The 14197-nt window shown below is 36.8% G+C and overlaps 1 protein-coding gene across 3 annotated transcripts in view; it reads right to left on the bottom strand.

Moving 5' to 3' along the window:
- Positions 1-14197, bottom strand: part of LOC130677862 (teneurin-a) — a 311604-nt gene that overhangs the window by 173895 nt on the left and 123512 nt on the right. For all 3 annotated transcript variants that reach the window (XM_057484754.1, XM_057484756.1, XM_057484757.1), the window contains exons 3-4: positions 6937-6989; positions 544-780 (exon numbers count right to left, since the gene is read on the bottom strand). In XM_057484754.1, the coding sequence (XP_057340737.1) occupies positions 544-772 (229 nt within the window). In that variant the 5' untranslated portion in view covers positions 773-780; positions 6937-6989. The remainder of the gene's footprint in view (positions 1-543; positions 781-6936; positions 6990-14197) is intronic.

The raw sequence follows: 14197 nt of genomic DNA, 5'->3' as shown, positions 1-14197 counted from the left end.
TATCGTATCTTCAATAGATTCCCCAGAAATTTAATTTAAAGGCGGAGAATAGAAATTTATTTTTTTATTTATGCACTGGGTGGGTACTTTAGATAAAATTTCTAGCTCAATTATCAAAGATACCGTAAAAATTCAGAGAGTTAAATTTTTCATAAAAAGTATTTTTACGAATTTTTACGTAAAGTTGTTAGTTTACGAGTTGTATTTAAATTAAATATTAAGCTTTCACGGAAAAAAGAGCAGTTGAAAAGTTACAGTTTCGTATAGTAGTAAAGCGCTACGAGTCTGAAACTGTAAAAATTACATTTTTTATCAGTAAATTTTACAGAAATAACAAATATTACAGTTTCAAACTCGATATTGTCGATTTAAACTGTAAAATTTGCTGCTTAAAATTGTATTAATTTTATTACTATAACAAATTTCTAAAATTACAGTTTAAGCTTTAATGTTTAAAGATTTTTGCCCCGAAAGCTTTTTTTACTGTAGAAACTGTAATTTTTCAACTGCTCTTTTTTCCGTGTTAATGCGATAAAACGTTACCAGAATATTGCTGAGCTAAAAGTGATGCAAAAACATGCCCAGGACTTCGTCCACCTCGTGACGAAACAGACGTCGGAACAGCATGACGATTATTATCTTCATCATCACTACTTGAGTGTACGCTAGCACCATAACCGCGCCGTTCTCGCCATTCAAGGGACCGTTGACGGCGCAGTCCACGGCCCCCATTGCTGGGCACACGGCCCAATGTCCCATCACTTTCCATCATAGTGGCATCTGAAAATAATAACAATTTCATATAATTAACATATGGCGATATATATACATATATTGTATACTAGTAATGAGTAAACAGTAAACCAAATAGAGAATTAGCGGTAGCGTATCAGGAATGTATATATAGCGAGCGTTGTTGGGTCGGGGAAATCGACTGATGTTTGAGAATGGGTTTCAAGATCGATTGATTCGATTGAGAGTACACCTACTAGCAGAGAGCAGCCTTGAGAACCAAATGCCATTCCAAATTCCCACGGTGACATACTCGATTCCCGTTGGCTTGAGGAATAGGCTACAGCCTCCTGATTGATGTTTTGGAGAACGCGCCGAGCTCAACTCTGCATTGTCATGGGTTATCTCAAGACCACGAGACAGTTACTTAAAGATACAATTTGACCGGAAACAACCAATTTAAATGTCAATCTTATTTTGTTATTTGCTAAATCCTTCTATTTTGTTTCTTCTCTAATAATCTGACCACTAAATAAATAAATAAAACGTAGGGGAGACCGGGGCAAGACGGCCCACCTGGGGCAAGAAGGCCCACCTCAAAAATTAACCAAAATTTTTTTTTTCTTGTTCTCTTTTGATTATCACAAATTTAGATTATTTACTCATTTTTAGCCCGATACGTGAAACTTGGGGCAAAATGAACCACTCAAAAATTCTAAAAGAAAATGTATTTCATAGTATTATAACCTAGTCATGATTAATTTAATAGAAATATCATTTTTTGGTTAATTATATGGATTTCGATTAAAATAGAGCATTTGAAAAAGTTAAAAAAACCAATAATCAATTTTTTACAGAAGTGAAAAAATGACTCGTATTATATCAAAAAAGGTTATTTCGAGTAATATTAAAGTAAATACAGTTGTCAAAGAGAAAAATATAAACATTTGTTACGCGGGAAATTTTTTTACAATTAAAAAAAAAAAATTTTTTTTTCATTTTTTTTCGGAGGGGGCCGTCTTGCCCCAAAAAAAAAAAAATTTTTTTTCAGGCGCTTCACCAAAATTTTGGTGAATTGAGTTCAAGTTGGACAAGAGTAAATCGACTTGATGGTTAAAAGCCACAAATAATAATAACCAGCTTAGGTGGGCCGTCTTGCCCCGGTCTCCCCTATGTGAAGCCGCTTTTCCGGGCACCTGATTGGCTAAAAACAGAGTAAAAATATACAGGATCCATCCAAAAATAAGCATCTCAATAAATATAGAAGAGGCCACAATCGCTCACTCTTGCGCGAATCATTAATTCTGATTTTTTTTTTTTAAATAGAGAATCTTATTATAAAATGTAATTTTCTTTTTTTCTTTTTAATATCAATTCTAATTAACTTGAGGACCACTTTTATTTAATAATTTAATCCAAGATTCTTCGGGTCTTTCATTTAACTTTCGGAGATAAACTAAAAAAGTAAACAAGAGCAAGTTAATAAGGGATTCAACTTTTAAGTGAGACAAGTAGAAAAAAAAGTTTAAGGAAATTTAAAAAGTCTTTTAATTTTTGATAATTTTAAAAATAAAATAATATTTATGGAGGGTGCGAAATGTTTGATAACGCTCTGGTGCAACATATTCTGCCCTTGTGTTATATCTTTTAACAGGCACTTTTCGCAGCAGCTTCAAAAGAGGCTCTAACAGCTCGTGCATCCTTATGCTGCACAAGTGGACACTCAACTGCGGTTTGTTTTGTAAGTTTTTCTCTACGCTGTACTCTTCACTCTCCAGACTACTCTTTATACTTTTTTTACTACTTAAAAGACATTGATACTTGGTCCCTTTTTTTAGCTGAAAGCAACAGTTTAGAGCATACTAAAAGCGATAGATAAAATAGTTATATTATTTTTTATAGTTTTACGGGTAATGTTGAATAAAAATGGGGAGAAGAAAATGTATCAGCGACGTATCTTAACTGTAATTTCACATGAGTCAACGTTAAGAGACGCTAATATAATAACCCGGAACAATATAAAATGATCCTAGACGAGGGTCTCAACAAAGACTTGCTGACTTAAAGGCGATGTATACGCGGCCATTAATATCTCTCGGGATTTCCTTGCGCGACATAAAACCACACCAACGAAATATTAAAAATAACAACTCTTATTACTTTTCCGACATTTTTTTTTACACTCGAGATGAGAGGGAAAGAAATTTATTAAATATTTTTACTTTTTTTTTTTTTTCATATTCATTTTTTAAAATAAATTAAAAGTCCAGCGTGACTGACTACTACATTAAAAAAAATTTTCTTCTTTCAGTTATTTGATATGAAGTTTCAAAAAATTATTTTTTTTTAAATCGTGACAAGAAAAAAATTATTTTTGAATTTTACGTTCAAAAACTTGGCTGTCTCTGATTAAAAAATGAAATGGCTTTGAATTTAATTATAAATGTCGTCTGTAATTATAGTTTAACGGTAAAAGACCTTTGTTTATGACTGGTACGTTTAATCAGCGGCATATTAAACTCAAAAAAATTAAAATCATAATTATTATTATCACGATTTAAAGCCTGGAATTTATTTTATAATTTTTATACTTAAAGTACAAATTAAAACGATTTTAATTCCTTGAGCTCAAGTTTATGATGAGTTGTTGAGTTGAATCAAGTGTCCAATCGAAAGATGGTTTTGCCAAATGTAATTAAAAGTTCGAAACAAATAAGCGAGAAGGTGGCGAAAGCCGGGCTGGGCGTCGATGCTCGAAATGAATAGAAGATAAAAAATAAAAAACAGATAGAGGGGAAAAAAAGGTAAGAATAAGAAGAAGAAGAAGAAGAAGAAGAGGAATAAAAATGGCGGTGAGAGACCCGAAGAAATGAGACAAGAGAAAATGGAAAAAAAATAATATCCGTTATTATCGGGGTTGGTCGCACGTGTATATTATTGCCGGGAGATTGCTTCTTTTGAGCAGTCAAGAGTTCGGGTATAGGACGCGTGGAAAACTTTTCTAATATAGCTTCTTCTTTTCTTCTTACCGTAGTTTAATGCTGGCTCTTTTCCGATGCTACTGATGTCCTACTTTTTGTACGAATAAATGCATTACATGTACGAAAACGGCTGGGGCTTTATTTTTCCATTTCATCTTTTAATCCGTTATAACTGATAGTGAATAAAAATCATAAAAACTTTATCAACCCCATACATATATTATTTTTTATCTCTACTCACTATTTATCATTAAGTAAAACATTTATTCTGTTATTATTATTATTATTATTATTATTATTACTATAAGCGTTTAAATTTTTCGTTATAAAGCCCCAGTAATATTTGAATATTTTCACCCAAGTTTTCTATTCTTCTATTAGCTTTTAACATCAGAATAATATCCAGACAAGTAAGCGAGAAGGTTGTATTAGAGTGTCAAGTCATAACGACCCTAAGGCATTGCCGTAGGTCTCGCTTAGTACCAGAAGATCTTGAATAGCCTGAAGATCACATCGTTACCAGGTAAGAAGGGCATCTGAATGCATGAAACATAGAATAAGTGTGGTTACCGGTCTAGTTATGGCTCGAGAATAAAGACACTTGTGCATATTCATTGGGTCTACGCCAAGAGGATTCGGAACTCACGTCCATGGTTCTGTTATATCTTTAAAACGCTTAAGGGATCAAAGGTTTTTCTGGTTATATCTCTATTATTGTCTACCGAGAACCTCTACTTACTTTAATTGACACGGAGGAAATTTTTCATAGCTCTCAGCTCAGAAATCCTCTTGATGGAGGCAATAAAAATTATGTAATTTTTGACGGATGGAATTTTGTGAACTTAGTGAGTAGAGCACAGGGAGAGGTTTTGCACACGTCATTGCTAAAAGCGCGCATCGATTCGTCTGATGGACTTTAAGCGTGGCGACGTCGCCGACAGTTTACCCAGGCCAGAGGCTAGACCAACCTACTCTCATTCTGTTCGGGCATCTCCACCATCGTCGGCCTACCTTCGATGTCCAATTTTCGACGTGATAGTAAACGCTGTTGGAAATTCAATTAACCTCGCGTCTGGTCGGTTCACTTGTCGCACATCGACATTTCCCTCCTGTCCATCTCAAACAACATTTTTTTTTAACTTTATATCCGCGGTACATCATGTACCTTGATAATATTTCCATCAATATTTCAAAGGCTGTTACTTTTCAAGTATCAAAGATAAAAAGATGTTTAAGGGCATTATAAAATCGGAAATTTACTGGGCTACAAAAAAATTCAGCCATAAAAGCATCTGAAGTCAGTAGTTTTTGAGTTATAAGCTTTAGAGTAAATTTTAATTAAAAAAATAAAAAAAAAAGAACGTCACTCATTAGTCTGATTTGTGATAACGATATTTCAGGTGATTGTTGATAGTAACGATGACTCTGTCATCGATCCTCAATTTAACAACTCGTTAGCTTCAGCGTGACTAGGTCAACTATATAATATATACATTGAAGCAGCGCTTCTGTTGGTAATTCAGAAGCAAATGGCTTTCAGATTCATTTTAATGAGCCAATTAAATAATAATTATTAATATAAAATTAATTTAAAACCCTGGCGTAATTATTAAAAAAATACGTTCGGTTATTAACAAAAAGTAGTTTTTATGTATTTATTATTATTATTATTATTATTATTATTATTATTTTTTTTTTTTTTTTTTGACACTTAATTGTGATAAAAATTCATCAAAAAGCATAGGAATTTTTTGTACGAGCACGTACGTCATGCATGAAGACGTGCTTGGATTAAAAATATTTGTCGCGGTGAAAAAAGCGTTTATTGATCGCACATATACACGTCATCGAGCAACGGCAATTCATAAAGTTTAACTCATTCCAAAATACAATCATCTGGGTGTTTATTGCTGCCTACACTACATTGCAGTCTATATATATATATATTCGCTATGCCACGTTATGTATATTGTAGAGCATAGTAGCTACTGTTATATATATTGAGAGTGTGAGAGAAGCCTTGGGGCTTTTCAAAGAGGAAAATATAGTGAGGACATTTAATTTCATGATACGAACGTTGATGCTAGTTATTGAATTTTATATTTTTTAATTTCTTTTCGTCCCAATCCGCGTACTCTACTTTATACCTGGTTTTTCTTTCTTCTGTGTTCCAGGACTTATTTTTTTTTTCTGGCTGTTTTCGCAAAGAGACCACTTTCCCAACACACCCTTTTTTCGCGCCCTTAACTTGATTTTCTCGCCTCGCACTTGCAAAAAATACCAGCAAGTACTTTTTAAATTTACCACACAATTGCCAATTGTGTAACACAATTTTCGTTCTTGAAAAAAAAACTAAACAGAGGTAAAGTGTATTAATTAAATTTTTTGAGGATCTTCTTGGCAAATAAGGGAAATCCGTAAGAGAATTCATGATTGCTGAGGTATTTCGGTGTAACCGCAAGTAAATATGTCTATTTAGATAAGTTGAATTATCTTGAATAGATGGCATAGAGTGAACATCAGTTCTCGACGACAGCACCAGTCTCAGACTAATTACTTAAGCGAGTAAAGGTAAATTAATGTATAAGGAGCACGAGCGGTTACGAGCATCTGAAAGTTGGTTGTCAGTTTGATGTGCGGTCGCTTCGCGGTTGCTTTACAACTTCTGATAAATATACACGTTGATGCAAGATTCTGAGTACAGAGGGGAGGATCTAGACGGTTGCATTGCCAAAGAACGTGATACATGATATATGATACATGATACAGTTTACACTAAACAGTGCGTTCTGTCGTTTCGTACTAAATAGTAAATTGTAACATTTTGGTTTATAAGTGAGAAGATCGTTTGGTCTTAATTTCGAAAATAGCTAGCAAGTGAATCCACCCCAAAAGCGGCATTGCGAAATATTGCTGTTGTGAGCGAAGGCCCCAAATGCCGTTTTAGAGCCATTCTCAAACTCCGCATCCTGACGTTACGACCGTATTTAACTGGGATGTAAACCCACTTCTTGGATCTTTTCGAGACAACTATTTAATATATGAGGGATCCAATCTAACAAATTGCTAAATAACTCTTTTCTGAGTGATTAAATCTGTTATTTATAACCGGCTATAACAAAAGCTCTTATCTATATATATATTTGTGTGCATGTAGAAATAATTTAAAGCCAATTGGATGGAAAAAAAAAATTTATGATAAATTAAATAGTGATAAACTTACAGTGACGAGTCAGGGTGGTGGTCAGTCGCTCAGGATCCGAGTATTTGTTGGCACTGTAACAGAAAAAAAAAAATATTTTGATAAACCAAGAATGGATTAAAAATATTTCCTGGAATATTCGAGAATAGTAAATATTGGCAGAAATAAAGGTTTGAAAAAATTGTTAATCAATAGATAGTGGGTGGAGAGTGTATATTTATCAAGTTTCCCCAGTGCCTCGTACAAATATCAAACATTAAAATCCGGTTAGATTTGTATATTGAGCGCGAGGTAGGCGGGAGAGAAGTTGTTGCGAAAAGCAACTGGCGGATGGAGCGTATAACGTTAGTACATGTTTGATGCCGGAAGTGCTTGAACCCTGGGACCCGCTATCCTCTGCTGCGGTTTCCGCAACCTCCGTAGGGTCATTAGCAAACCATTCATTATGCAACTGTGAAACTGTATTGCGTCAATATGGCGGAAGGGGACGCGCGAGTAGGCGGCAAAGGGTGGAAGGAGATCAAGATATATATCTATATATATCGCTTTGTATATGTATATGTATGTGTACATAGGGTTGGGAACCCAACAGATTGTTGGCCCAATCGATAACGATGCGCTCGTGTTTACGGGTTGGATAATCAACGGGCGCCGTCTCTAACGCCATTCCACTGTTTATATCATCATCCTAATGCTATTCAGTTTCTCAACGTATCTCTAAGACATGACACTGATTCCATTGTCAAAATATCTGGTATGAGTGACTGAATTCGTAAATAGAGTCGGCTTGAAGGCTTGGAAGCTTGGAGGCTTGGAGGCTTATAGACTAGAGCTGGGGGAATTGAAAGAATGAAACAAAGAAAAAATTAAGCACTCGGATAACCAGCGATACGTGCTGAGTAAATTTATCGTGACGTGAAGCAGCCCAATACCGGAAACGTTTTTAGCCACTGGGGGAGGAAGTAAAACAGGAAGCTGATAGGTAGCAATGGAATAGAAATGGTGGTAGGTTGACAGCAAGGGACGATATTGCCGGAAAAGGACACGTAGGGTGAGATTAAAACCCGAGTGAGTGAGCGAGCAAGAGGGTACTGAAGATGAAGGAGGAAGCCGAAATGAAAGAGCGAGTAGTAGTGTATAGGAAGTTGAAGTAGGGATGGAGGGATGGAGGGAGGGTCGCAACATTCCCTTTGATCTAAGTTTCTGGGAATGCAGAAACGGGCGAAGGGACCATCGGAGTTGAGTACGAGCGGCCGGGAAGCCGGATTAATTTGCTTAGTTGGATTAGATTGTGAATTTTGCACCAGTGCTGTTTCAAACACCTCCCACTGCTCTTCGCTTTGCCGTCGGCCTCTCGCTTACACTCGGGATCTTCCGCCATCCGTCTCTGGCAGTCGCAGCAGCTCCGCGAATCTTCCCGTTGGAGCTCCAGGGCATGATAATTACTGCTCCATCCATCGCGAGTTTGCCAATTCGTCGCCTGCGCGTTCAACGATCCATGCTTTTGATCTACCGAGCAGCCAGAAGTCCTTTAAGTCACTTTATAGCTCTTTCTCTCTCACTTATTCGCTCGCTCTCTCTTATTCTTTACTTATATTAAATATATATATACTTATATAATAGCAAGTAAAATAATCGACCGAAAACTGACTTTCAACAGAATCATAAATTATTCATCTTAAAATATTCATTGCATTCATGATATCATATAAAATTCATAAAAGACATTTATGCCTCGCTGCAATATTTCATTGAAATAGCTTTGGCTATTATGTATCTCGGGATTTATCGGGATAAAAGAAGAAGGAGGAAAATTATTATTAAAATTATAAATAAAAGCTTAAAAATAAGGGGAGTTTCTCTCCTCTCATTAAATGAAACGTATAGAACGTCAAGAGTTTAATGCTGGTATATCAGGGATTTTAAGGAATTGATTCACGGATTAAGATATATCACTCAGACTCGAGCAATCGAAATACCAGACGGGACATTTTTACTTTTATTTTTAATCTAAATAAAATTTTCTACTGCAATACATCGTTTCAATAAGCATGAGTTGATGCAAATAGCATAGAGTCGGGATAATACTTTGACGGGTATTGAGTTTTTGTGCTTATTCATCGTCATCATCCTCTTCAACCACCACTACTGTGCAGAGTTTCGAATCTGTGTATGGATTTATACATTAAGGAGAGGTTAATGTACAGAGACGTGTAGTTAGCAAGCATATGGACACTGCGTGGTTAGATGCGTTCAGCTCTCACACCAATAACGCTTATCATTATCATGAATCCTAGACAACCGGCTTTAGGCACGAATTGGCGATCAATGTTTTATCGATATTGCAACAGACGAGCGTGTGTATCTCGTGATGTTATAGCTGAAGCTCAATATACTGAATAGAGCGTGCTGTGGGGCGTTTTCCTGGGGATTTATGGATTACGGTATTGTTTATTGTACCACTTAGGTACATTTAGTCGCCGGCGTAATACTGCTTTCATATTTTTCTCTTATTCTTACTACCCTTACTACTACTACTACTACTACTACTGCTAGTATTATTATATTATGATTATTATTTTTATTTGTTAAACTCAACAGCAGCGATCTCATGAAAGCAAATACCAGAGGACGTGACCTCTCTTTGGTTCTTCTCAGGAGTGCTTGCGAGAATATTCTCGTTATTGTGTTGGGAAAATAAAAATATAGAGAAAAAAATTCAAGAGGATTCGCTTGAGATAAAAGACAGAAGCGAGTTTCAGTATGCATGAAAGCGTAGACAGAATCCTGGAAAGTGGGCGAGAGTGAGAGGGCACGACAGAGGGAAGGTTACCACCACCGTCAGGAAACTTTTGTTTAAAATTGGAATTCCTTTGCGGCTCGTTGGGACTAGGAATGCAGATGCTAGTGGGTGAAGCTCACAACCAAGACTACTTGACTATCTGGCAGGTTTGCGTGACCAGAACGGGACTCTCAGCTCATTCTCCTGAGTAAGGAAACTCGGTGCTCACCAGATCCCTCTGCCATACTCTAAGTATTAAGGGTGAGCAAGAAGTAACCTCGATGTTATTATGTCACTAAAAGCATTAGATTACTCGCTCAAATTATTTTTCACAACTATTTAAACACTCGTTCATTTTTTTTTTCATTATTTCTCTTATTAAAAAAAAAAAAGAAACGACACTAAAAAAGTTGGACGCTAATTTGCTTTGGATTAATTTATTTCGGATCGCCAACGGATGGTGTAAATATGTTATACTAATTGAATTAAACGACAATGGGTATACTGTGAGATATCTCATTCAAGCCAGCTATACGAAAGACAGGAAGCAAGTTTGTGGTCGGTAGGTATCGCACGTTCTTGGAAGTTGAGTCTCAGTAATGCCATGTGCGCTCGACTAAATGCATTAACCCGCAATTATAGAAATTACCTGGTTCGCGAGTTTAGTCTAGTCGACTAAAGTAGAGTAGATTCGAGTAGAGTCAAGTCTAGGTTTCTAGTATGCTGTTACTACGGCATTCTCTCGTATTCATTGCTCGTCTTTTGGTTACCTCCATATATCCCCCGGCTACATTCTTGGCAATAGCATTGGTCTTCCGGCGGATGTATGCTTCAACCTATCCGAGTGCTCTACTCTGGTGTAATGCTGTCGCTTTAATTATTTGAGTACGTCAGTTAAAGTTTTCTCTGGTTGTGGTTTAATGGATTAGCCAATCTCATCATTCAATGAAATTAAACTTGAAGTTAAAAAAAAAACAACAAACTCTATCTGTATATACAGTGGCCTAACAGCCAAGTAGCCATTACACGTTAAAAGGATGTGTATGTCGACTTTGGATGAGAAAGTTGTGAAAATTTTCGAGGGACAATGAGATTTGATTAGACGCCTTTCAGGTCATTGAAATGTTAGTTTGACCCGGGTAATGCTGGGCGCCCACTCTTTGGGACCGCGTCACCGGGACACAGTCAGCTGAGGGTGCCACTCGCGATTAGAATATAAGGTTGGCGGCGTATAAACGCTGGGGCGATACGCCCAAGGATAACTGGATTAAAACGCCCCACGGCGTCTGAGCTAATGACTTCAGTGACACGTCATTTCCACCCTCGCAAAAGCTCTCCATCTACCTTTCTCTCATCCTCGTTTATCTACTTGCTCATTCGCCCACATTTACTCACTCAGCTTATGTACCTTTTAAATTCGTATCTTTAGCTTCTCTGTAGCTGTGCGTGAATTATCCTCTATTTCATCTACTAACTTTGTACACGCGATATTCTAACGATTTTATTGAACCCCAAGACGATTATTATTAATTCAGTATCTGGGGACCCATTTGCTGATTACAATCAGAAATTGTTGTTTTACCCTTTGGGGATGTAATTTAATAATTAGGTATTTGAATTGATTGTGGCTGTGAAAAGTTTTAAATCAATGGTGTGAGCCCCTAAAGATATAATTGTTGCTCGTAAAAGATGTAATTATTCAAAACCTTAAATAATTATCCTTTAAGATTACGTAGAGAAGTTGTATTGTACTCCATTAATACTAATCCCAGTGACAATTAAACCGCAGAGTAATGTTGCATGGCATTCGACGATATTAGCGGGTAACGCTTCGATCCAATACTGGAACAATCAAGCTCAGTTTAGATGACGATAATAATCAAGCTGGTGTTTGTACGTGCTAGTAGGGGATTCTCTGGGAGATACACATCTAGCTGTAGCTTCAAAGTGCTATGTGCTCTCAACATAGATATATATATTAGAGGTTGGTGGGTAGAGGATGAGGTTCGTGAAGGAATTAAGGGGCCAGCCAACGGCATCACAACTCATCCTAATTACATCTACCCTCGTTTCCGAATTCAGTAGCGTTGCCTTGAAGAGGGCACTGCCGGGCTCTTAATTACTATTGCCACCGGACTTACCGAGTGGCGCGCTTCTGCAATCTAGAGACTACTCTCTCACCAGTCACCAGTGTATTTCCGTCCTTGCCATCCGCCGACTGGTACCGTCACAGAGACACACCAGTAGTTCTACTGCCATCATCGTCCTTGATTTATCGCCATCACTACAAAAACCTACCCGAGTACCGGATCCCCAGCCTCCGGAGGAAAACGCGTCGAGAATTTATTTGACTTTTGTCTTATATAGGCACGCGAAATAATTGTAGATGAGGATTTTTTTTTTATTTAGACAAATATATCTCGACGGTTGATGTCGGAAAAGAAAAATATGAAAAAAAGGGAGAAGGAGAAGCAAAAAAAATAAGAAGAAAAAGTTAAGGAAGAAGAAGAAGACATTAAAAAGTCGTAAATGGATTTCTCTGCATGGACTAACTTACTACTTTGACTTAATATTCGTGTTGTAAGACCGGCGAAGACTTTGCTTACTTCTTCGAAAGCTAGAGTAAAAAAAAATAAAAAATAAAAGGAAAAGGGAAGAGGAAGAGGGAAGCGTGTCTCTTAGCTACCCAAGCCAACTGGGGCAAACTGAAAAGAATTTAGGGGTAATGGCGCAAATCCCATTTAGGACTCGTAAGCCCTCCTCTTCCCTTACTCTCTCCCTTGCTCTCTCAGTGCCGCTAGACTCTTCAATCCTTAGAGCCTAATCCATGAAAGTTTGGGCTTGTTTTCTCTGGTACAGATAGTTTCACCTCCTTGGCTCACTTACTCGTAGCTTCTGATGGTGCCACTGCTGCTACTGCTGGTTAAAAGGTACGTCATCATCGATTTTAACTACCCCATTAACATAATGGACGAATTTCAATTTAATGAAAATTTACTCGTCATTTTAACCATCGTCTACCTCTACCCCACTGAGAATAAATATTCATCTGGTCGAGTGAGTAAGCGCATCGAGCTAAATTTTTTGGCACTCGATACTCTGCAACACGCAATGGCACTAAATAATCCCAAATAATATTGGTATACCAATCGTGGCGAATAATGAAGAGTAAATAGAATAACTGATGAGTATATGGATTTAGTTTATTGACGTTTACACCCTATCATCAACGATATCGAGGAATATATAGTGGAGCACGTGTGTCTAGCACTGTTGTTGTAATGTGTTTGTTGCCAGGAATCATATTCGACATAATGTTCATCGTTATATATATAATAAACAAATGTGTGAATAACAATTTGGAGTAGACTGGTGTGATGCTTGTCGACTATCACTGAATATACTGGAAACAAATTATTCCTGTTTATTTAGATTTAGAGATTATCAAATTATCTGTATGATATTGTCATAAAAGAGGGATTCGTGGTTCTGTAATGATAATGATGATGGCTCTGGAAAATATCTACACTCTCTCTCTCTATATATATATATATATATATATATATATACGCCAGACGTCTGGCACTCACACTCCACATAGCTCGCCTCTGCTATTATGGCTTTTGAAAGGACCTTAAATTGTTGGGATTATGTAACGAGCGTAGACCATAACAATTTAGTGAAGATTGACCAGACGATTATTTGTCTGACAAATAATGACCAAAGTCACCGTTATAAAATTATGAAAAATTACAATGTTATTATATTTTTAATATAGATGTCTGAGTTATTGTTTTTTTATAGCATGAATTCAGTTATTAAAAAATCACCTGTCAGACTCACTTGTGCGATTCATTTAACTCTCCGGTAATTTCTATCCGCTTGCTACATCCTATCTGCCGAGCACAATCACGCCGTCTCTATCCCACTCTTTAAAGCTCAAACTGACTGACTGATTAAAGAAATTCACGTCTAATTCTCCGGTTCTGGTGAGCAAGGGGTTTGAGGCGCCACGTTGAGTTTCCTTCAAAATGACGCATTAATTGTCCGTCTCCCTCAGCTGATTGATTAACGCACAAATTTTATTACACGGGAAAAATAATCCGCTGTAATCTCAACACCTTTTAGACTACACCCGTTTGAATTATTTCCCACTACCCTCACAACACTCTAATGACTAATGAGTTGTCGAGTTGACATTCGCTACAGCACGCGTTCGAATTTGCCGAGGGGTAAATTCAAATGGAAATAAAAAAGCACTAAATTTGATTATTTTTAGGTTTGTTTCAAGTATTGATTGAAATAATAATAAATGATGAAACGAAAGTAATTATCGATAGATACTTAATAAGTAACGAACAAGAAGAATCGCTCTGATGGTGAGAGACGTTGAGCAAAGAATACAATTAGGAAGAGAGACTGGTCGATAAGTATACGAGTCGAGTGATGGTTGTTGGTTAGGGTGAGATTACAGATCGAGGCTTTCAGGACGCTGACATC

Source organism: Microplitis mediator, chromosome 11 (genome assembly GCF_029852145.1).
Source record: "Microplitis mediator isolate UGA2020A chromosome 11, iyMicMedi2.1, whole genome shotgun sequence".
NCBI classification, from domain to species: domain Eukaryota; kingdom Metazoa; phylum Arthropoda; class Insecta; order Hymenoptera; family Braconidae; genus Microplitis; species Microplitis mediator.
This window is presented reverse-complemented; position numbering and strand designations above follow the sequence as displayed.